This window comes from Rutilus rutilus, assembly GCF_951802725.1.
Source record: "Rutilus rutilus genome assembly, chromosome: 5".
NCBI classification, from domain to species: Eukaryota; Metazoa; Chordata; class Actinopteri; order Cypriniformes; family Leuciscidae; genus Rutilus; species Rutilus rutilus.
The window spans coordinates 39,429,557-39,454,366 of record NC_140213.1 but is presented as its reverse complement, the minus strand read 5'-3'; the positions used below and the strand labels follow the sequence as shown (position 1 = coordinate 39,454,366).

General features: G+C 41.3%; 1 protein-coding gene across 7 annotated transcripts in view; it reads left to right on the top strand.

The window, feature by feature from the left end:
• Positions 1–24,810, top strand: part of znf423 (zinc finger protein 423) — a 156,348-nt gene that overhangs the window by 38,291 nt on the left and 93,247 nt on the right. For 4 of the 7 annotated variants that reach the window (XM_084409330.1, XM_084409325.1, XM_084409328.1 and 1 more), the window contains one exon: positions 7,014–7,223. In XM_084409330.1, coding sequence (XP_084265456.1) covers positions 7,014–7,223 — 210 coding nt within the window. The remainder of the gene's footprint in view (positions 1–7,013; positions 7,224–24,810) is intronic. The other 3 variants (XM_084409327.1, XM_084409329.1, XM_084409326.1) reach the window with 1 other exon arrangement.

Sequence of the window (24,810 nt, the reverse complement as noted above, 5' to 3'; positions counted from 1 at the left end):
CTCTTCTGATATCTGTTTCTGTCTCATGCTTTCTTTTCTCTATCGTTTGACAGGCAAGTGTGACCTCAATACGTGGATTTCCCCTTTTAGTACTTTAAAACAATAAAAACTTACATTCAACTGCACTTAAACGCACAGACGGTACAGCATAACTAAGAGCAGACACAGTGGCGGAAAGGGAAATGGAGTTTTAAGGGTTCTGGTCGTAAAGAGAGCTCCCAAGCTAAGATCTCGAAACGTTTTAGCTGAGTTGTTTGACTGGCCGTCTTGGTGAGCAAAACCCACAATGCAAAATGAAAGCTTTTTTATTGCATTACTTAAAGATCACATGAAATCAAAATTGGACATTCGTGGCTTGTAGTCCAGGTCTATTATCTTTGATCAGCATCTACATGTTAGTGCAGTCCTAAAAGTTGGCAAAGTTAACTTTTAGTTGATATATGCACTTAAAATATATAGTTTTTTTAGGATACAAATGAAAAAGATACTCTACTCACTCATTTTGTTGCTTCGTCCAAAATTCAACATAGAAAAAGGAAACTACGCTTGACAATCAGATTCATGGCATTTTATTTTTAACATTTATTGTGCATTCTGGGCGATTATAAAGACAACATGGTTGTGCCATTGGATCTGTGTCTCTTAGTAGCACTAAAGAATCTTCTTGATCCTTTGTCATTTCAGTGTTCCTCCCGTCAGAGTGGAGCATGCCTTGCGGTGTCCATTAAGGGCAGCATCACACCAATGCTAATTATTTCCCACTCTCATGATGGAAGCTACACCACACTTAAAAAAAAAGACATATCAACCTAACGAGGGGTAATTAGCAGGTCCCTGTAAGGCGGGGCTGTGCTCGGCAACATGACTGCTCTGTGGATTCTGCTAATTCACTTCTCCTCATCTAATTACCCCACACAAACATAGCTGTTTGTCTTTCCTGAGAGAGAAAGTGTGTGTGAGGGGGGGTTTGATCGTAGCAGACCCCCCCACCACCACTGCGCTCTCTCTCTCTCTCTCTCATACACACACACACACACATACACGCGCGCACGACCAGAGGCTCAACTTGATGTAAAACATACACAACCCTGTTTAATATAAAGCATAAGAAAGGCCTATTAGCAGAGCTAAGAATATTCTACAATATCATAAAGAAAAACAATCATTAATATATAATGATAATGATAAACTGCTTAAATCAGTTTCAGGCAGACCATATTGTAAGTGTGGTTTAAAAAGTTGGCCGGGCTTTATGAATATTAAAAAAAAAATTTCTTGCATTAGAATATGCAATCTACCATTTTTAGAAAGGATGCCAGCCCTTGGGACTGCGTTTAATGACTTCAGCTCTTGAGCACCATTGAATTACTTTGTAACATATGAATATGAATATATCCTCTGATAAAAATCGCTGCAGCTATTTTTGAGAATATTGTTTTGAAGCATCTTTACGTTTGTGAAAGTGGGTATGTCTCAAGAATTGGAGATGAAACAGCTGTTTTTATTTAGCCAGTAGCAATTCTTGAGACATTTATTGAAATGTACATTTTTAGACAGAAATTTTATACATATATATTTTATATATACAATTTCTTGTTTAGTTTTATTTACACTGTTTTAATCATTTATTTATTTTAACTTGATGTATGTAACGAAAAATGTTTTTTTGTTTTTTTTTGTAATGTAAACATTTTTTTTTTGAAAATTGTTTTTTTTTTGCATCAATTTAGAGTGAATTTGTGTGTGTGTTGAGTGTATGTTTATAATACCCTTCTGTAGTGTATGTTTATGTTGTTTGCATCTGTTTTGTAAGTGTATGGTGGGTGTATGTGTGTGTGAGTTTTTGGTGCTGGGGACAGGCTGTCTCTCAGAGATAATGGCCTGCAGAGTGACTGAGTGAGGGACAGGAGCTGCAGCTGGCTGTGAGTCGGGCTCTGGGTACATCCCCTGCTGGGGACCCCCAAACACTCATTAACACATTGCTCTTTCACACACGAAAGAGGACAGCAGCATGCACCCTAACTTAAAGTATTGGTAAAATACTCTCCCACATACATGAACAAAGGTGTGGTGGAAAGAGCTTGCCACCTGGGATGGCAAAGTCTCAAAAGAGTGTGTGCTTGAAGTCTTTGTCATCAACATACCAAGGTCTACTCTGATAAATGGAGCTTTCAATCAAGTTCGCAACACCGTTGTCCACTAACCCTCACCAAACACACGCACACACACAAGCTGAAGTGTTGTGTCTCTTTGGCTTGTTTCTCACCTAGCCCTCTCACAGTAGAGGGAGTCTAGGCCCTGTTGTGAGGTATGCCAGTGTGTGCGTCTGTCCTCCACCTCCAGTATTGCAAAAGGACATTGAAGGGACAAAATAGCCCCTCATACTCATTTGAACCACTACAGCCTACACCTGAGGCACAACATTATAAAAATATTAAACACCACATTGTCACTAACAAATTTTTACATTAAAAACACAAATAGCAGCACACAGTTACCACAGGCTTGCTAGCTTGACAGGTATTACAGTAATGAAACAAATGTAGCCGCGGTCTCTGTCAGGAGCGGCGCATGTTTGAGATATATGTTAGCAGCATACAGAGTCGAGAATTATATTGGAGAGCATAAAAAGAACTGGTTCTGTTGAATGTGTTTCTTTAAATCATTAGTCTCTTTGGACAGTATTCTCAACAGCCCTGATTTCATTGAGTTTAACTGTGCCACAGTCAGTGTGTGTTTAAAAACAACACACCACTTCAGAATGATTCCACTTAGCCCGTTTGCCTTGACCTTAAGTCACTTCTGCATGTTTTGCCTATGTGGGAGCGTTAAATGGAGAGTGTACCCAAAATGAAAATTGTCATTTATTCACCCTTAGGTTGTCACAAAGCTTTTTTTCTTCTGAGGAACTCAAAACAAGAAATTTTTACTTTTCAGTGAAGTTGTAATTTTTTCAGTCAACCAGTCATTGATTCAGTTCTCAAAACTAGTTTAAATAATTTGCTCATGAATTGGACTCACAGACCCAATGACTTGGACTGAAAGAGAATAACAACTTAAATTTGTACTATCTGTTTGTTGCACAAAAATATTGAATGGCTTCAATACACTTGTCTGAGTCATGCAAGCCACCTTTATTGTACCTTTATGGTTCTTTTGTGTACTTTTTTGGCTCTTTTTGAAACCTCAAGTCCCCATTCATTGTAAATGAATGCAAGAGAGGCATGGAAACATAGTCTTCCAGTTTTTCCACACGAAGAAATAAAATAATATGGCATTGGAACAACATGAGGATGAGTAAATAACTGTTATATTTTTTGTGGTATGCTATCCCTTTAAACATTTCAACCGCCAGATGCGCAAAATAAAAAGCAAGCCACGCTGGATGAACCCTAATTTGGAAATGTTCACGGACCTTACCACGACCTGTGCCCCACCCTGCGCCCATCAGCCTCTCCTTGCACCACGCATCATGTTTACGCACGCGTTTGCACTCGTGTGTGTTTGTCAAGGCCGCGGTCGGAGGTGGAACGACTGCAGCTGAGATGCGTGATGCGTGTGTATCAATCTTCCACTGCAGAGAGAGAAATGGAGCCCTGTAATGACGGTGGCCCTGCACTCTAATGGAGTGTGTTCTGGAGGGGCCCCTCTAGAGACTCCCCTCCCTTCTTCCCTCCTGAGAGGGCATACGCTTACGGGAAAGGAGGGGGGGAGAGAAGGCAGTAATGAAAGGAAGATGCAGAAAGAGAATGAAAAAGAAGGATGGAGGAGTTTAAAAGGCAGGTTAGCGGTGCAGAGCATTCCGCCGGCCACTTTTATCCGCGTCTTCATCTCCTCCTGCACGCCAGCCCCGCTTGTGGCCAGAGAGATGGAGGTATGGAGAGAGGAGAAGGGTAGGGAAAGGTCCCCTCCTGCTCCTCCCTCGTTGCCATGGTAGCAGGTTGTGCTGGCATGTGCCTTGGTTGGCAGTGCCTGTACCTCTGGCATGAGGGTACCTGGGGGAATCAGGGTGTGTGTGCGAGTGTGTGTGTGATTGAGTGAGGAGAGGTAGGGAGTGTTCGAGGGTTACTGCCACCATCCATTTTTCCCCGAGATTAGAAGCTCTCATGGATGAAATAGTGTAGTTAATGCACCTTTTGTGTGTTTGCACGTGTGTATGTGTGTAACCGCTGCTCAGGGCTCTATCAGTGTAGTGTCAGTTAGGGGCCGTTCTCCTCCCTGTCCAGACGGTGTTCTCACCACTGGACAGATGGCCATACCCCTCCTAGCCCAGCCCGCACCACCCTCCAAACCACCACAACGCCCCCACCTTCACCCCCACCTCTCCACCCTCTGCTCTGGTGGGGGTGAAATAAACTAGAGCACCTCGACGCTTCCTTATCCAAATGCCCCTCCAGATACCGAGCCCACCAACCCCCCCTCACCCATTTCCACCTGCAGTCCGAACTGGGCTGGGGCCCAAAGCAAGGCCCAGGCTCTCCTCTGGCTGGGCTCCGATCCGCAGGCCCCATTAGCGTGGGCTGCTGCGGCGCGGCGTAATGCAGAGCCAGGCCTGGCCAAATTAGAGCTGATCAGAATGTGTGGAGCACAGGAATGGCCACCTCCTGCTTCTCTCTGATTGCACAAGTCCAGGATGATTAGACAGGATGTTAAGCCCGGGGGAGCCGGTGAGCAGCCCTCCCTCTCTCCGGCCCCCACTTCCTCCCTCCCTTTTCCCGCTCCCTCTGCCCTCACGTTTCCTCCTTTCCCCTGCGCTTTTTCTCAGCTCCTTGGCTTCCCTTGTTGTCTGTGTTGTTTTTTTTCTGCTTATTTGATTTCTTTTATTCATTAATACTCGTTTCGTATTCTTTTCCATTGCAGTGTATCTCTAGTGTGTTTCAGATAGAGAGCTGATCGCACTTGCATTCATGATACGGAAAACTGGTTGCATATTGCATCAGACGTTGCATTATCTGAACAACACATTCTGCCATTTAATGTATTTAAAAAACATTTAGAATGCTTGCTGTTTTACAGATCAAAATTATGGTATTTGGTGTATGGCATTATTGCATTTAGAAACATTCCCACAGTAAATTATGCTAATAAGGATTATAAGCGATGACGTTTTAAAAACATGACGTTCCCTTCCTATTATGGATTGGGAGAGTAATGATAGTGTGAATTTATGGGAGAGAAACAAGAGATTCCAAGTGTAGTCCAGTGGAATAATTCATGGGTGACCTGATCATATGACCGTCTGTTGTTTTTTCACATTTAAGTTGCGTCGAAAATGGAAGTAGTGACATGGACTTGGTTCTATTCATCAGTTGTCAGATCTGAATGCAAGCTTGCAGTCATTTGTAAGAAAGAGACTAATTTTAAGTGGACTAAATTATTGGAGAAGTATGGGATGCGTAACCAGAGAGAAGTCTGTTGTTTCACAGAGAGATCAAGATACGACATTGATTAAAAATTACAAGGTCACAACATTTTTAAAAATGTAACAATTTTAAACATATGAATGGAATCACATAGCTGTTCACAATAAGACCAATAACATGCATTTATAAAGCAGAGGGTGAATTTGAATTATTTTGTATATTACTTTTGTTGTATGCACATAACAAAATATATTAGCATTGACACCTTTGTCCAGTGTGGTCAGAATGGTCTCTGACCACCTCCATATGCGGTCTAGGTAATCAAATTGCAATCACCTGGCTTTTAAAGTGGCCAAGTGCTATCCGATTGCGATCTGACCACCGAAAGAGCATGTTAATAGCAGGTGTGATGGGGCCCTTTGTGTCTTAATTTGGATCAATTTTATCAGGGTCTCTTTGCTCCCATTCTGTCTCGCAATCTCACACCACCCCACATTTTGTACGCCGTCTTGTCTCGCTTCCTCTGTCTCTCTTTCACTCTAACTCAATCTTGCTCTCTCTCCTCCCTCTACCTCTAGTCTCGTGTGTAGTCCTTTCAGCGTAGAGCCTTTAATGTGATAATAAGGTGTGAAAATGGAGCCACAATGGCGGAAGGAGGATTGCAGTGGCAGATTTATCCACTGGTCCTTACTGTGTGCCACGAGTGACTGGGTGGCTCGCGCTCAAGCGGCTCTTGAAGCCTCGGGCCCCTCTCTTACACTTCAGTCTAGAGGCTCATGGGAGCTTTGATGTAGTTTTGACTGAGACTAGACACACTTAGGGTTGGGATTTAAACTGAGACTGAGAAAAGTGATCTCTTTTAGGTCATTTTTATCAGTTGAGCTATTCCAGTAATGTGCTACATTTTCTAACAACTCTCTCAAATGTAGCATTGTAAAGCACAATGAATTGGTTCATCATAAATGATTCTTTAGCCTACCTCATATGCAGCATTGGAATGTCTGATTCATACTAGTCAAATGCCCCCCCTCTCTATCTCTATCTCTCTCTTTCTCTCTCTCTCTCTCTCTCTCTCTCTCTCTCTCTCTCTCTCTCTCTCTCTCTCTCTCTCTCTCTCGAAAGTCTACACAATCAGAGTTCTACAGAATAGATTATTTCCCTCATATGCTTAATGTAGCAATTGGAAAGTTTTATTCATTCTAGTGAATCAATTCTTTTGGATTATTTACTGATTTATAAAATGATTTAGTGAATGAATTCTTGCACAGCCATCTTTGTAATAAAACAGCGTTTTATGTAATAATTGGTTAAATGCTGCTGCTGCTACTGTTGTTTACTCCTTTTTTTTTTTCTTTTTTTTTTACTACTTCTATTATTGAGTTCTACTTTGGCAAGCTGCAGTTTCAAAATAGCTTTGCCAACACTGGATACAACCTGCTTGATTATTTTTTTTATTTTTATTGATTTAAGTTTTGACAAGTACACAATAAGTTTTGCTATCCGTGACATTTGCAAAAGCTCTGCATCAGCACATATATGAAGTACAACGCATAACAGTCAAGAAATAATTATTATAGTATGATTCACCTGTCAACAGCAATCCCTTGACCTTACATCTTGCCCCTTTCTCTCTTTGGTGCATATACATAGATGCAGCGGTATCGGAGCGAGACTCTGATAGAAAGGAGAGCCGGGTGACTGGTGAGGACGGAGAACAGAGTGTGACCAGTCATGACGAGAGGGTGGGAGAGGAGGATTTAGATGACGACTCCATCTTCACCTGTGACAACTGCCAACAGGACTTTGAGTGCCTGGCAGACCTGACCGAGCACCGTACCAACCACTGCCCAGCAGGTTTGTGTATGTGTTGTGTTTCTCCACTGTCTTTAAAGCCAAAGTGTATTTTTTTTCCCCTATCCCAGTTTAATGTGCCATTTGTGGGGTAACTTGCAGATTGCCACTTTAAAAAAATGTAATCAGACTTGAGAATGGATGATTGTTGGCACAGCATTCTAAGGTTTAGTTCACCCAAAAATAAAAATTACCCCATAATTTACTCACACTCAAGCCATCCTAGATGTATATGACTTTCTTCTTTCAGCCAAACACAATCAGAGTTATATTAGAAAACATCCTGGCTCTTCCAAGCTTTATAATGGTAGTGAATAGAGCCTGAGTTTTTGAAACTCCAAAAAGCGCATCTATCCATCATAAACGTAATCCATACGGCTCCAGGGGGTTAATAAAAGCCTTCTGAAGCGAAGCGATGTGTTTTTGTAAAAAAAAAAAATCCATATTTATAACTTTATAAACTATAATCACTGGCTTCCGATACCGGTCATACCCGAATCTAGTTCCGGCGGAAGAGTGACCTCTGACCTGACATATGACGTAGATGAGAGTAGACGCCTCTCAAACAAATAGGGCTTGGCTTTAAACTCAAGCTCCTCCGACATTTCTCTTTAAAACATCTCGTTTTAGACTTCTAATTCATGACCGGTGTTTTGTTTTGTTCTTTCCTCTGTGCTTCTGCGTTCGTCAATACGTCACTCTTCGGCCGGAACTAGACTCGCGTACGGCCGTTACCGGAAGACAGTATTATAGTTTATATAGATTATAGTTTGTAAAGTTATAAATATGGGTATTTTTCATACAGAGACACATTGCTTCTCTTCAGAAGGCATTTATTAACCCCCTGGAGCTTTATGGATTACTTTAATGATGGATGGATGCGCTTTTTCTGAGGTTCAAAAACTCAAGCTCTGAAGAAAGAAGAAAGTCATATACATCTGGGATGGCTTGAGGATGAGTAAATTATGGGATAATACATTTTTTGTGGTGAATTAACTCTTTAAAACCTTTTCGCCTACAATAATCATGCAACTTTTTGAAGATGCAAATAATTTTGCATTACGTTAGTGGGCGAGACTACCTGTTTAGCCATACAATGGCAGACGGGGGAAGTGGTTAGTAAACCTACTTAAATCATACAAAATTATGGGAATTTCTTTAAATTTTTTTGCAATTTCGTGTGGTTATGCTATTGGCACTGAGATTATACACTACTTATTTCTGAGGAAATCATATTGGCAGGAGGCAGAAGTTGGTATAGTTTTCGAGGCGGTGGGGTTACTTGGAGGCCGTTGGCTGTTCTGGAGTCAGTATGCTCCCTCAGGAGAGGGGTGTTTTAAAGCTATCACGCAATACACGCACACAATAGCCGTTATTACAATCGCTGTAATTAATGAAACGCTGAAAGCGGGCCTGCAGGGGCATCTGCTTCCTAGTAGATTAATCAAGGGCCTCTCCTTAACGAGCTTAAAATCTGAGGAAAAGAGGAGGAGAGGTTGATATATATATAAATGTAAAGAGAGAGAGAGAGAGAGAGAGAGAAGCCACTCCAACAGTCGAATGCAGTATGTTTATTGAATCATCTTGAAGTATCTTTTCAGCTATATAAAATTCTCAAAATATGATGCTAGTGGATTGTTTATATCCACAGCCCTCATCATACCAGAGCACACATGTTTCTGAGGGGACACAATACAGCGTGACACAACCCCTTCCCCCATGTCCTTCCATTATTTTGGCTACTTCCAAAGTAATGAAATCATGGCCCTGGATTTTAGATGCAATCTCAGTCTTGGAGTCATCAGAGAGCTGCATGTTGCGTATTGGAGGGGAAAAATAAAGAGTGAAATGAAATGACAAAATGCAGTTGTTCCCAGGAGTGTGCTATCTGAAGATTGTAAAAGAGGGTGCTTCTCAATCGGAAGGATGCGTCCCAGTAAGACTGCATATTTTGGCTGCCATGTCATCAAAGTCCGTCAAAGGACTTCTTATTTTAAAGGATCCTTTCAAGGCAGGCTTAATTTCACGCCCTTCATTCGGCCTGTTTTGAAGGATGCATCAAGTGTATCCTTCATGTCCTCCAATCACCCACAATCCTTTGCACACTTTCCAGTTCACAAAAAAAAGAATTGTCAGAAAATAATTCGGCATCACTATGTTAATGCAAGACAAAAAAGTTTTTTACATTTTTTAAAATTAATCAAATAATGCTAAACTACATTATGTAAACCGCTGGGAGACCCCAGATATGAAGGCAGTTAATATAAAGGTTTTAAAGTATTTTTCAAAATATAATTTTAATAGATTTTTCACATCGTGACTGCGGGGTCGGAAATATTTATGACGCTGCCAAGCGCATTTACTAAACCATTTCATTGTAACATTCAATACTGAGGAGGACTCTAGCCTGGAAGCCTTCGATGGACTGGAATAGGAAGGTTTGAGGAGCACCCATAATCTGGTGCCATGTCTGTTGGTATTATTTCTATAATGTTATATGTTTTATTAATATTAAAATGACCGTTTATTTTTATATTTTCCGTTTTCGTTTTAATTAACAAGTTCTTAAGTTTGTAGTTTTGTTATGTCCGTTTAGGTTTCATTTATTTATATTTAAGTTTTAGTTTAGTTTCAGTTTTTATTTATTTTCACTTAGTAATTTTAGTGCTTAAACTTATTTCATTCCATTGCCAAGACAACATTTAAAATTTTAGTTTTCATTGTTTTTCATAATTTTTTTTGTGTTTTATTTTATTTCAGCTTTATTTTAATAAACAAAAATTGTTAATAGTTTTAGTTAACAATAATAACCCTGATTATTACTTTTTACATGATGATTATTATTATTATTAGAGAATAATCTATTCAATTAATATTGAATAATGTAGATTATTATTCAACATTAGTTTAAAACATCCAGTTAAAATAGTTAAAATGTATTTTTAATTATTTATAACAACAATAACAATAATAACAGTTAATAAAAAATCACTTGCAAACCCTTTCAAGTTTTTGACAAACTCCTGGGAGCTGGTCTAGTGGGGGAGAGAGTGGCGTGCTGCTGGTGACTTCATCTGATAAGGGACAAACACGCCATTTTGTGTGCGTACGTGTGTGTGTGTGTGTGTGTGTGTGTGAGGGAGGCCATGTTGTGGAGAGCAGTGGATGGTTCCCATGGCCCCAAAGAGAGCCTGGCCAATATCAGCACACCAGCAGAAGGCTCATAAAGCCACTCTATCAATTTACGGTTATTATTATGACCGCATGCCCGTCAGAGCAGGAATATTCTCGAGCACAGCCGTGCCACGCCAAGGCATGAAATGAAATTTCTATTCCCTTAACAGAAGACACCGTGGCTATAGAATTACACCTGGAATCCCATCATGTGTTTGTGCGTGCATGTGTATTTGGCATGTCCGCCTCATATTTGTGCACCGTCCTCTTGTTTAGCTTCTCGACAATAATAAAACCTCTGATATTGTCGCTAACCATCCCTACCAACATTGTCTTTCTCTGACTGTCCCTCCATCCCTCTCTTTTTCTTTTTCCCCCTCGCTGCCATTGATCGCTGCTAATATGAGTTCCACAGGAGACGATATTGGAGACGAGGAACGTCTGCCTTTCAATCCCTCCAAATGTCTTTGGCTCTGCCTGCCCCCATTACACTCCTAGCGTTTCCATCTCCTCCTACTTTCTTATATCACTTAAAGTTCTTGTGCTCTTTCATTTTCTGCTTAGAGATTTAGTGCGTTCAAAAGTCTGATATCACATTGAAAATCTGGGATACAAAATCATTTTTAACCCTAAAAATAGATACGTTTTAGGATTTAAAAACAAAATTAAAACAAAGAAACATGATTTAACATGAATAAGAAATATGTCTGTTTCTGCACTTCTGCACTGAATTTTTAGGTCACAACAAATAAGCTAATTTCGGACATTAATCGTGAATCTTTGTACAGATAGGCAGGTGTTCTTGCTTCATCGAGTTCAGGCAGTTCAAATGCTCCTGTCAATAAGCAAAAAGAGATTCTGAAGTTCATATAAATATTGCAATTCAACTTTTCACTCAAATTATGCCCATAATTTTTTTTAAAAGTTTTAAATTAGAAAAAAGTTTAAATGAGAGCATTTTCATTAGTGTTTCCAAACTTTTGGGCCCCACTGTATGTTTTTAAGTGTGAGGTAATGTGTATTATCTTTATTTTTGGCACCACGGTTTTCTACACTACCGTTCAAAATGTTGGTGTTGGTAAGATTTTGTTAAAATGCTTTTGAAAGTCACCAAGGCTGAATTTATTTGATAAAGTAAAAACTGTATTTATTTTTTATTTTAAGTATTTTTTCCCCCCAGTAAGCTTTGAACATAAAGTAAGAAAACCGCATTCATTAGAAATAGAAATCTTTTGTAACATTATAAATGTCTTTGCTGTTGTTACTTTTGATCAATTTAAAGTATTCTCGCTGAATAAAAGTATTAATTTCTTTCTTTAAAAAAAAAGAAAAAGACTGAGCCCAAACTTTTGAACAGTAGTTTAAATGACCCGGCGTCCCGATAATATGTCTGTTTACAGGATTACAGTGTAAGTGTGTGTGTTTATGGCAGTTGGACAGCGTTATATCGTCTAGTGTGTGTTTATATTTGTCTGTGTGAATCTATCGGGTCATGAGTGTGGATTAGTGTTTGTGTGCACAAGTATGTGTGTGGGTGATACAGGAGTGTGTGTGTGTGTGTGTGAGAGTGTCATACTGTGGGCTGAGTCTGAAGGGAGGCTCTACTGGAAGAGGAATCTGGAACACTGGCTCCCTGAGGAGCGCTTGGAAAAAACCTCAGATCAAATGGAGAACATTCACTGCGCTGCTCCGCTCCACTGCCCTGCAACCGGCCAAGGTTGGGCCCTGGCTGTTAACAACACTCACCTCACTCTCTTGCTCTCTCTTTCTCTCTTTCTCCCTCTCGCCCCCTTTCCACATGTCCCCTGTGGCATTGTGCAGCTGACCCCTCCCTCTCTAGTCTGGAACAGAAGGCCCTATAGCCTCCTGGGTTTGGCTTAGTCGAAAAAAGAGGCCCAGTTTAGACTCCACAGCACAGCATGTGGACCAGTAGGCCCGTTCAGGTGTCCTCTCAGCCTTGTTTTTGCTATTATGTGTAGCCTTTATCAGTCCACCTTATCCATGTGTTGTATATAGCAGTGCTGACCACCCTGCAAGCTTCCTAAACTCATGTGGCAGGACGGGGTGAGCAGGAGGCACAGATAAACACGCACGCACGCGCACACACACACACACACACACACACACACACACACACACACACACACACACACACACACACACACAGAGGTGACCGCTGCATGGCAGCTGAGCTCTTCTAGCTTGAAATTAGAATTCCTCCTCTGACCCATTTCTCACTCGATCAGTTCATATGTTGATCTGTATAGAAAATAAATGTCAGGATATGTCTTCCTGAAGTAGAGCGGACGTGAAAGACTGAAAGACTTCGGGGACTAAGCCAGAGAATGGTTGAGTGAAGCAGGCAGCCATGTGGGTAAACGAGAGAGCTGTCAGTCAGCTGGGGGGGCGGGCTCTCCACCTGTCAGATACAAATAGGAGGCGAGTGCTAATTAACCCGCCTTCAGAAGACTGAGGGGAACGGCAAGCGCTCCAGAGAGACAGACTGGGAGAGAGAGAGAGAGAGTTGATGGTGGGGGGGTTAGTAGTCAGTAGAAATAGCTCTACACAGCTCACACTCTCTCTGTCACTGCTCTGAGAAAGAAAGAGAGGGCGGGAAGACGAATGGCTTCTTTTTTTTGGCCTTTTTGCCACTTTTATTTATAGGTGTAGTCAAGAAAGGACATGGAGTGATGGGTAGAATAAGGGGGAATGGGGTCAGTAAATGTCACCAGCTGGATTCAAACTTGCATGGGCTGCGTATGTGCTAACCGCTAGGTCCCAGCCTTGGCAGTGACGTGTACTCTAAGCTTCAAACTTGTCAGTACTCACTTTTTATTATTTAATTTATTACAATGAAATTTTTTATGAAGTTTTTATGCACTTAGATATGTTTTATTGAAATATTTATTACATGTAATTTGGAATTTTGTTTAATAATACTAGAAAAATAATAATTACATTATTACATTTGATTCAATTTAGTTTTTATGCATTTGTCATTTAAAAAAAACAAAAAACGAGTATATTTAATAAACATTTAAATAAAGTATTTTTAAAATAAACACAGGACTTTGTGAATGCGTTTTCTCCTGCGTCTCCCGGCCCAGGTATACTTCATTTTCTGCGTGCCGCGAGCCTTTCAAAGTATAATCCATGAGCGGGGAAAGACGTGTTTGGCACATGCGCACTGTCTAATGGACTTTGTTTTCAAGCTCTCAAGTCACTCGCACATGTGCTGTTGTACGTGGACCGTGCGGACAGAAAAATTGGGCTGCGTGCAACAAATGACGGAAATTGCGTCACACGGACAGTGCGCAGACCATCGCGAACGCGGACAGCCAAAATATACTTTGGGCTGAAGTCTTTTACATTCAGTGCACACCAACTCATTTACTTCTATAGACACTCAGACACACAGAGCGGTGTGCCCTCTCCTCTGCTGGGAGGCTAGGTGGGGAGTTGTGTGTCTGGCAGGCAGTTAAAGTGTAATGGGGGTATGTGACGGGCCTCGGGGTGGTTCGGTCCCCTGAGAGAGCAGTCACCCCCTTCATTTTTTTCACTAAACACACACTCGCCCAGGGCGCTTTACGTCATGAACACACATCCCTTTTCCCCATATCCATCCTTCCATCCATCTGTCCGTATATCTGTCCTGGCCATCCAAAGACCCCCCAGCTGCCTGTCATCACGACAGCAGCTGAATCCAGGGAGGCCAAGACTCTTATTAAAGTTGCAGATCATTTTCCTCTCCCTTCATCCTACAGAGAAAGAGAAGAGTAGTTTGTAATTTGATCTTGCTGTGCAGAAGAAAAAAAAAAAACTGGGCAAGGACAAATTAGTGCGTTAAATAAGCTTTATTGGCATTAGTTTCTTAGTCACATGTTTTAAAAAAATGTGGCTGGGCATAAATTTGTATGTTGAAGGAATTTTTCGGGTTAAATACAACATATAAGATTTATTAAATTAAGCTTGATTGCCACGGAAAATTATTTAGACTTGGTTAGTGAAAACGAATAAAAACGCAATTTCACGCTTACAGTGTAAGTCTGGTGCCCCTTTTCCCTTTTCGCGTGTCTCAGTTGAGCTGAAAAAATTGGCTCCGCACTGTTACCTAAAAGCTACTGATCTCAAAATACAATTATTTTATTAAAAATGCATTTCATAAAATTTATTTCTATCATTTTTACATATATTTTACACACAACTATTTTTTAAATAACACAACATTGCATTAGAAGTAGATTGTAATTGAACAAAGACACTGAATCGAAATACTTTAGATGTTAAAATAGATGGTAAAAATATGTTTTTAAAATCTGTATGGCTCATAGACTTTGTGAAGTGTATATATAGGATGGCTTTTAACATAATCAGTTACATCATTGTTCAACTGTCAAGTCAGCAGAAATGCTGTCTGAGGAGAGGTTTGCAGATCCCAGGTTGAGCTTCGCAGCACACCCCATATTGCCTCGTAGTTTTCCATTGTAAGCACGTAACTTTCTTTTTTGTTTTTACAAATCGTGAGACGATCTGAAATTGTTGTCTGTGGTAATCGACAGCATGCCACCTTCGTCTTCAGCTGTATTTGCTTTGTGTGCGTTTGCGCCACCTATATCAGAGGAGCGCGTGTGTTCGCTTCTGTGTGTTTGCACAAATCAGACTACGCGTGTTCCCTCAAAGTGAGAGCTGCTTTGTGTGTTGGTCCTCCCTTACCCCCTCCACTCCCTCTCTCCCTCCCTCTCTCTCTCTCTCTCTCTCTCTCTCTCTCTCTCTCTCTCTCTCTCTCTCTCTCTCTCTCTCTCAGAGCCAGAGGGTGGCCTGAAGATTCCTCCACTAAGCCTTTGGCACAGATACAAATGCAGTCACAGCTGGTTGTAAACTCAGGTTTTCCAGGGAGAGCAAGAGCCCTGCCTCCATAAGAGAGAGAGATTGAGGGGAGGGGAGGGGGCACAGCATGCAGGGAGAGAGAGAAAGGGAGGGGGTGAGACGAAGGAGGGTTGTTTCAAAGCACACTGGAAGTCATTTTTCATCACAGGGTTCATTTTTCACGATGAAGTTCTTTTCTCTCTCCTTTTTCTCTTTCCCCATCGCTGTCTTTCAGCGTCTCTTTTTCGTTTCCTCTCCTCCTCCATCCATACGTGACTCTACTTATCTTGTGTTTTACCCCCCCCTTCGCTTGCTCTCCTAGCCCTAGATTTTCCTCTTCCCCCTCTTATAAAATATGGATAGCACCAGTTTTGGGAGAGTTGAGAGGCGCTCTGGCAGAGAGAGCAGTGCTCTGTCTCTGTAGAGACTCGGTTTGTGCATGCACCTAAACACTTCACTGAGCAATCTGTCAACATGTCAGCAACACATGTTTTGTAAAAAAAAAAAAAAGAAAAAAAAAAGGAGAGAGAAGAAAAAAAAAGAGAAAAAAAGCGCTTCCAGAGGGAGTAATGGCTCCCACCAGGACTCCGAAAATGCTTTGAATTCAGCAGATTTCTATTGCGGGGGGACTCCCCTGGGGTGCCTTTTTTACAATGCCTGCATTTCAGAAATTTGAGCCAAAGACCCCTGGGGGCGTCCTTTCATAATGCCTGAAAATGTAGGGTTATATTGTGTGCAGTTCCCCATGGGGCCTTTATTAATACCTGAATTCTGAGGGACTGGAAATTACACAGGGACTCTGTGGGGGCCTGCGCTCGCACCAGGAAGGGAGAAAAACTCTGTGGGGACGTTCTCTCTTCTCTTCCTTTTCCTTCCATCCTCTCCTCTCCTCTCTCTCGTTTTTTTCTTTTCTGCTCTACGCAAGAGTGAAATAAAAGAATTTGCCAAAGGACACAAAAAAGGAGCGTGTGTGTGTTGGCGGCAGCGTACTTGTATTCAGCTTGCCTTCTCGGAGGGAAAAAATCAGCAGATTAAAAATGTAACTCTCTCTCTCTTTCTATCTCTCTCTCTCTCTCTCTCTCTTTCTCTCTCGGCTGCTGTGTTGAGCAGGCGGGCGGAAGAGGGGAGAGTAAATATTTGGTCTGTCTGCGTGTGCCCAGGAAGAAGCCAAAATCTGTTGGAATATCCACACACAATTTTTTCCCGCTCGTTGGAGAGAGAGAGAGAGAGAGAGAGAGAGAATGAGTTAATATTCCTGCCACCAAACGCACTCATTTGTATTCATTGGCTATACGAAGGGTGTGTACAGACAAATAAATGTACAGATAATCAAAGTACACAATTACAAATCTATTTCTTTTGGTGCTCATCCACACCAATATGCATTATTCATCCTGGGCTTATTTGCGCAAGCTCTGGCCACGTGTCCTTTTTTTGTTTTAGGGTTCAAATCGTCTTTCTTTTTTCTGTATCACACGCATGTACTAATACATAAATATTACTCACTCATACATAAAGATCTGTGTGCGCCTCAGGAAGTGCAGTAGTTCAAAATAAATTTTCTGCAGATGAATTAAACTTTCCATTCCTGGATGTTGACTGCTCAACTTTGAGCCCCAAAGTCAGTTAGGGCTGTGTCTGCTCCCATTGAGCAATTGTGTGAGTGCGTAGGTCCGTTCTAAGATGGCCGCCCTTTGTTGGTTTTCCGCAGGGACGAGGTCTTTGTCAGAGGCTCTGTGGGCGGAAGAGGTCAGGTGTTTCGGTCTTCCGTTGATCGCTTTGCGTCTTAGTTAGTGTTTTGTGTGAGAATGTAACCCCTGGTTGGTGGGTGTGACCTCGGTGACCCCGGGCATTGGAGAATAGAGCCATCACCAGGTTCTTTGCGGGGAGCCGCGGTAATGAGGAACAGCCTGTTCTCTCCAATTCAGTCCTGTTGCCCCCTCCTTCTCTTTCTGTCTCTCACCCTGTAGTGGATTACCCAAACTGCCCTCTTTCTCCATGTCTCCCTCTCTCCAGCTCTCCTGCAGTGTCCTTTCTCCCTTTCTCATTTTCTTTTCACTCACTCCCCACCTCCTGTTGAGTTCGGCCCATTTGCCCCCAACTCCCTCGCTCTCTCAATCTCTGGCTTCTCCATTATGGTTTGTGGCTACTAGCTGTGCTCCTCCACTCCTCACTGGCTCCCTATAGCCAGCTTAGCGTGGGCCGAATGTGGGCGTGGAGTGGGCCCCTGCAGATCCGGCCCTCAAGATGCGCCGTTGCCGGCATTGTTACCATACAGTACGAAGATGCGGTCAGGTGGCGTGGTATGTCAACACACCCCGGAGCTGCAGACCTTGGGTTCTTGCACACATACACCTAGACCCGCATACTCTTTCACATTCTCACACTCAAGGGGCCCAAATCGCGCACACACAAGCTCTCACATACATACACACACTTGGTGCAGTGGAGCCAAAGGGCAGTGTGCCAGGGGGAGAGCTGTTATAATAGTTTTAACCCTGCGCTCAGGTGTGGCTCGCCTTTGTCAAGTGAAATGTCAGGAAAAGCAGTGCCCCTGGGGCGTACGCACGGAGAGAAATGGGAAAGGCTGTCTGAATCCACACTCTTTTCAAAGAGCCCCAGCCTTTCCCCCTCTGTAGACAGACCAGAGTCCATTAACCACGGCCGCCAGCGTACATGCTCACACACTCACCCTTATTGACACACACTCACTGATTCAGCACGCAGACGTATGCACGCCAGTAGAGATGGACAAATACACGCCCATAAGTTACTTTTAAATTGGTGTTCGTACGAATGTCTGTTCCATAAGCTAGTAGTTGGTGTCTACATCTGTAATGGACCCTCATTAGTGACAAATTTGGAACTCTCTACATAGGCAGCAATTTGAAAATAGTGCTCCTAATGTGAAGCACAATTGTTCCTGGTAGAGTGTGATGTTAACATATTGCTAAGCTAATGCTCTAAGCGTAATATTTTTCCGTAAAGTTCTTTTTTTGGACATATCACTATGGTATAGCCTAAAAAACAAATACTAACGCCTAACCCTACCATAAACTCTAACCATAACCTTTGTGGAGTGGTGGTAGCACATCCTGATAGATAGCAATACTGTTTATCACAATCAAATCCATTCATGATTTTTTTGTTTCTTTTGTTGACTGCATAATTGAGTTGACCATTGAAACCAGTTGCATGGTGAGGTTTGTGCTTAAATGGTTTATATAAAAACAACATGCAATTCTCTAAAAAGCACAAAACTACGCTTTGCACAGTTTATTTTTAATTAGATTTAAACCAGTTTATCATTACTTTTCTGTATAGAGCAGTGTATTTATAATTATCATCTTAATTTTTTTTTACTGCGTTCCTCCAGGAAAGTTTTGGGAAATTATAATCGCGTCCAGTGATTTTGGTTTTAATCAATCAAAATTCTCTCACTCTTTTAACTTGGCAAAGACAGGACGCTTTTTTAGCACCAATGCTTCATAACAAATAGCAAAGTATACACATTAGGTATGTGATTTTATTTTTGACATTCTTGTACTGTATCATCTATGTATTTTATCACAGAGAATGATAGGAAATGTAATTTACTGTCTTCATAAATCACTAAAAGAGTTCAAACTAAATTCGTTCAAACTAAATTGTTCAATAAAATTACAATTTATCAATAACAATTTGTTTCTCACCAGTAATTGCTTAGGTAAGCAACCCGCTAGGTTTTGGAACAGAACGTAACAAATGATCTGTTTAAAGTGTTAGTTCACCCAAAAATTTAAATTCTGTCAGTAATTACTCACCCTCATGTTGTTCCAACCCCGTAAGACTTTCGTTCATCTTCGGAACACAAATTAAGATATTTTTGATTAAATCTGAGAGCTATCTCACTAGGCTTCTATGTTATTGAAACTTGCCGGGCCCAGAAAGTTAGTAAAGACAATGTTTAAAATAGTCCAAGTGACTACACTCGCTCAACCATAAATTTATCAAGCGACGAGAATACTTTTTGTGTGGAAAAAATGTAATAACAAAATAACAAAAAATAATAAAAAACAAACAAAAAAAAAAAATCATTTTTGGGTGAACTAACCCTTTAAGTGTCCTATCTCTTCATGATGTAGCGGCCTATCTCTTCATGATGTAGCGGCCTATCTCTTCATGTGGCCTTATGATGTGGTGGCCAATCACAGTTTGTTTTGTAGTAACACGAAACGCCGGCATCCTCTCCTGTTAATATTACATCTCTTATGACTTATGATATTCACATCTCATATGAATGCAACATATATCATATATTCTCATTTTCGTAGTTACGTTATATCACAGTTGATAGTTTGCACACGGCCCTCACTCAGTAAGTGTCCACAAATAATAGAGAACCTCTTTTCCTATCTTCCCATGAGGACAGCCCCCCTTGGGGACCTCTGCCAGCCTCAGGCAGGCTCTCAAACACCCATTACGGCCTCCTTCTATCTCTCTCGCACATACACGCACTCATACACGGTTACGTCAGTGGCTGGTTGCTCCCCTGGGTGCCAGGAGCAGTCTTTGTTCCCCCTCGTTTCCCCCCTCCCCTCCAGTCCTGCTCCTCTCCATGTCCTTTGTCCCTGGAAATAGCCATCCAGCTAAGTGCCTGATTGGAATCCTTCGCATCTTGGCAGGGTTGCAAGGGGGGGCGTCCGAGACCGCGAGGGAGTGAGAGATGGATGGATAGTAGGAGAATGAACTGAACAAGTCTAGATTTAGAGCGTAATATCGGATGAGGAAGGGCATGCACGTTGTCGCCCCCTTCTTTCCTTCTTTCAGTGGAATTAGTGCGGTAGGTGTGTATTGTTTTGTCGAGGCTAGTGACAGTGGAGCTTCCCGGGAGAAACTGAGAAAGAGAAGTGCGTGATGGGGATTGAGTGTTCAAAGGAGACGGCCCTCTATTGGGGTTAAAGATCTGGAGAATCCTTCTACTGTTCCTCCGAGCTCAGAGCCTTCGCTATCCACCCTGCCTTTGTAAAATATTTAAACCTGTTTCTCATTTCTGGGGAGGATAGGAAACTCGCTGCTGAATAAGTAACCAGACCTGGGAGTGGGTGGCGTCGCAGACACAAATTCCACCTCGGAAAAGACGATAAATGCAGCACACAACCCGACAAGAAAAAGCAAAACTTGTCACGTTATTAGCCTTGGTGTCTCGCCATTTTTTTCTTTCTTTCTTTCTTTCTTTCTTTCTTTCTTTCTTTCTTTCTTTCTTTCTTTCTTTCTTTCTTTCTTTCTTTCTTTCTTTCTTTCTTTCTTTTTCTTTGTTTCTTTCTTTCTTGCCTTTTCTTTCTTTCTTTCTCTCCGTTTAATGAGAGCAGCTCCAGTGGAGCGCAGTTGGGCCGTGGCGGACCTGCTCTCTGGCTGGCTGGTGGGAGCGCCCTGCTCAAGTAATGAACTCCCCCAGGACACAGCACAGCAATGCGGGCCTGTTTCCACACTCCGTTCCCAGGGCAGACCGGGACTGCTGTTGACGCCGCTGCTGCTGGGTGGGGAGACGAAGAGAAAGAGAGGGAAACTGAGAGACTGGTTACCCCCCGGTCTGCTGCCAAAGCGTGCGGCCTGCGAAAACCTAGATAAAGTGAAGTGGGGGTTTGGAGGAGAGGGAGTGAGAGAGTGAGCGTCGGGAGGCTTTGACAGCTGTGGGGGGCTTTGGGTTTACTGGTGAGGGGCTGATAACGGGTCGGTACGGATCGGAGACGACTAATAATCCACAAGCATGCTGAAAAAGTTTAGGATTGAGTGTGATTGTGTGTGTTGGTTTGGGATTGTGATGAACACTGTGTACTGGCATCATGTGTCCAGCTGGTAAGCATCGTATCCTAGCTTCATAGCGTGCTAGAAAATGATGATATTCATTATTTATTCATGTATTTTTTTGTTAGGTCCTTTTTTTTTTTTTTTATGAAGACGTTTGCAGAATATAGGCAGACCTAGACCTGCTTTTGCATTTTTTGCCTTGGTGTCTTGCCATTGCCTTCTTTCCTTCTTTTTCTTTCGTTTTCTTTCTTTCTTTCTTTCCTCCTTTCCTTCTTGCATTTTCTGCGCTGATTTGTTGGATGCCCCAGTGTCTTGTGGAATAGCAGAAGAATCAATGGTGATTTTGTTGTGATTATCTTACGATGGAGAGTTTCCACCACCGGTTTGGGTCAGAACGGATTAAACTTCTTGATGTAGACGAGGCAGCGTAATTCCCCCAGAGTTCTAAAATTGCGATATGTGGATGTCAGAGAGGCTTGGCAGGGCTCTATAATGATCCAATCGTGCATAGACAAAAAGTTGTTCCACTATTTGTGCTGAAAACCACAGCCAAGTCTTAAATCTAATTTTGGACACAATCTGCAATCAATGAAAAATCCTAAAAGTGACATTTCAGAACTTTTTGGAGAGCTAGAAATGAACTCCACGGCAACAGTCATGAAGTGAAGAAAGTTTAGTGTGGACGGTGATCTGGTGGCGTGACTTGTGTCCCGATATAGACCGACCCCATGTATTTGTCTCATTTCACACCTCAGACACATCAGAGCCCCCTGTCAGACACTTTCCAGAGATAACAACGCTTCTTCCAAATGAAATAAGGCATGAGCGATTGTTTTTTTTCCCTCCGACGTAATAATACCCATATGTCCTTAATTATTCATATTTTAGTAATGCACTCTCTTAATGGCTGGAAACACAAGTAAGTAATAAAACACTTGGGGGTTTGATTTAATTTAATTTTTTTTCATATTAATTTAATTTTGGGGCATGTGTGCAAGCTTGTGTGGCAGAAAACGCACCCTTCGATATTGGCTGTGTGCTTTTGCCTGTGTGTGGTGAGAAGAGAGAATAAGAAAATAGTGAGATACAGGTCAGCTAAACAGGTAAGACATTAGGCAGTTATAGAGGCCTATGTGTCTTTTCACTTCCAAACTCTAACTGATTTCTCTTTCTATTCATTCAAATGTGTGTAGCAAAACCCCTGTCATCAGTTACACATTCTTGTCTTTATTTTTTATAGTTAGAACTAGTAACACAGTGTATTAGTGCTTTAACTATTATTATTGCTCATACATTCAAACACTCCCCTAACCTTATATTTTATACTTTGGTGCATAACTTCTTCCAAGCTCAATATTGGTTTTTACTTTCCCTACCAACATTTTCCCTGGCTTAACCACAAAAGAATGATCAATCTATTTTAGTCAATATGTGTACTTTTATATATATATATATATATATATATATATATAAATATATAATTTTTAAATAAATGAAAAAATAATTTAGATTTTTCATTAAAATCTTTAAAAAAAAAAATTATTTACAAAAATAATTAGGATCAATCAAGGGAGCACCTGGAGATGCTGCTTGGTACTCACACTTTACTCGGCACACTTATCCTACAAGCTGTCGTCATCACTTTCCTACTGACTGCTCTCCTCACTATAACACTATTTGTTCACTGTAGAAATTAAATATAGGTTAATCTTTGTTAAAGCTGTATTTTTATTTTATTAACATTAATGACACAGACAACAGCAGGAATATTAGGCTGCTGTCACTTTAAGACCAAATGCACGGACCAAGCAAACTGACACGCGTCTAGTTTCTTTCTCAACTGTTCACTTATGACATAACCGAGAGAATACTTGCCGAGTCTCTCTCTCTCTCTGTCTCTGTCTCTCTCTCTCTCTCTCTCTCTCTCTCTCTCTCTCTCTCTCTGCGTGCAGGCACTTCAGGTGTGCGCACAGATAACAGAGCGTGAGTCCCGATTTTCACCTTCTCTTTCGCGTTTAAAATCGTTTGAATGTGTAAATTGGCAAGACAAAACACGTCCAAATAATAAACTTTTGAATCATCTATGATGATTAAACTTAGCAGTTAATCCGCGAATCACATGCGTGCTGAACCGTGTAGCCTGGTCCGTATGGATCATGGATCAACTGTGATCCGTTGCATCCTTATTAACAACTAATAATTAATGAACACACTTATCATCATGATTGCTATCTTACCAGAGAAAAATCCTACTCCAGTAAGTAAACGTGTCGCTGTCCCCAAAAATGTTGGTACTTAAAAGCGCTTCCCTCCACGTCTCTGCTGCGCATCGTTTATTTTTACCACGCATGCGCACCTGCGCACCAGTTACAGCATGTGGACCCCTGATTTTTTATATATATATATACAAAAGTCTTAGGCCACCACCAGCTTTGTTGTTTTAGCAATGTTTTAATGACCATCCATATTTATTTTTCGGTCTCTTTATTTAGATACAAACAGAAAATACAGGAAATATGTACACACAATGTAAAAGAAAAAAATCTGAACAAAATGGCTTCTTTAAGCAAATTTTTTTTTTAGAGTTACCTCCTTGACTTCCAGTTTCTCAAAGAAGAAACTCTGAGAAACTTCTCATCATATTTTGAATGTTTTCTTGGCCTTCCAATCCTTTTCCATTCCAAAGGATTGGATTGGATTTAGGTTTAAGAGAGCCAGGTTCCTGCTATTGCTCAAGTGTAAGGGAAGGTCACTAAATACTTGCCCCTTTAGTCTAAAGAAGCTGTTTTTCCCCCAGATGATATATAAATATAAATTTACTGAAATTTAATTAAAATTTAATTTATATAAAATACTGCATATAAATTTCCTGGGCTTTCCTGTAGCTGAAACAGTAGAGCGTTGGCACTTGCAACGCCAAGGTCATGGTTTCGATTCCCAGGGAAAGCAAGAACTGATAAGAATGTAATGGCTCGTTTCCTTTCCACTGAGCGGTGCGGTACAGTACAGTACAGTACGATTCGGGACTGTAAACACTGATTTTCCACCGCCAACAGTACCCTTACTTGATAGGTGTGGGGTAGCCTATGCCGGAAAGAAGCGATTGATGTAATTTTCGTGCGAAGAAGAAAGCAACATAGTAAACAACAATGGATGACACACAGCAGATCTTGTTCTTGCTTCTCGGCATGTTTGTCACTCGAAGACAAGCGCCGACATTAGGTGTTTCTCAATACCAAGTACGCAAAGTTCGGACTTGCCAAGTCCGACTCAGGAGAATGACTCATGAGGACGCGAGTCCGGTAATTCTGCAAATAGAATAGCGCGTTCTTGAAAGCGTCACTCAGCTCGTTCTGCTACTCCGGTTATCTCTGTATGTACATTTTAGGCAACAATAAAACGAAATATGTTATAAAACACCACACTGCCTCTTTTCGTTTTCATTTAAAGAAATCTTAAACATTATAGCCACACAAATGTGGTTCAGGCAACGCGTATTGATTATATTCACTGCATGTATAACGTTAGCCTATTTATAACAAAACGAAATATAAAACACAACATAAATCTTAAATCACAACATAAAAATATTAAACGTATTAATATGGTTCAGGCAATATGTGCATTTGGACTCTGATCATCTTCACTGTAATACAATTAAAAATGACCAAACTCAACCCCTGTATCTTTTTGTTAAATTTCAGTTTTATCAATAATAGCCATTATAAAAGTATAAGTAAAAGGTACAAGAAGCTATACAATAAGA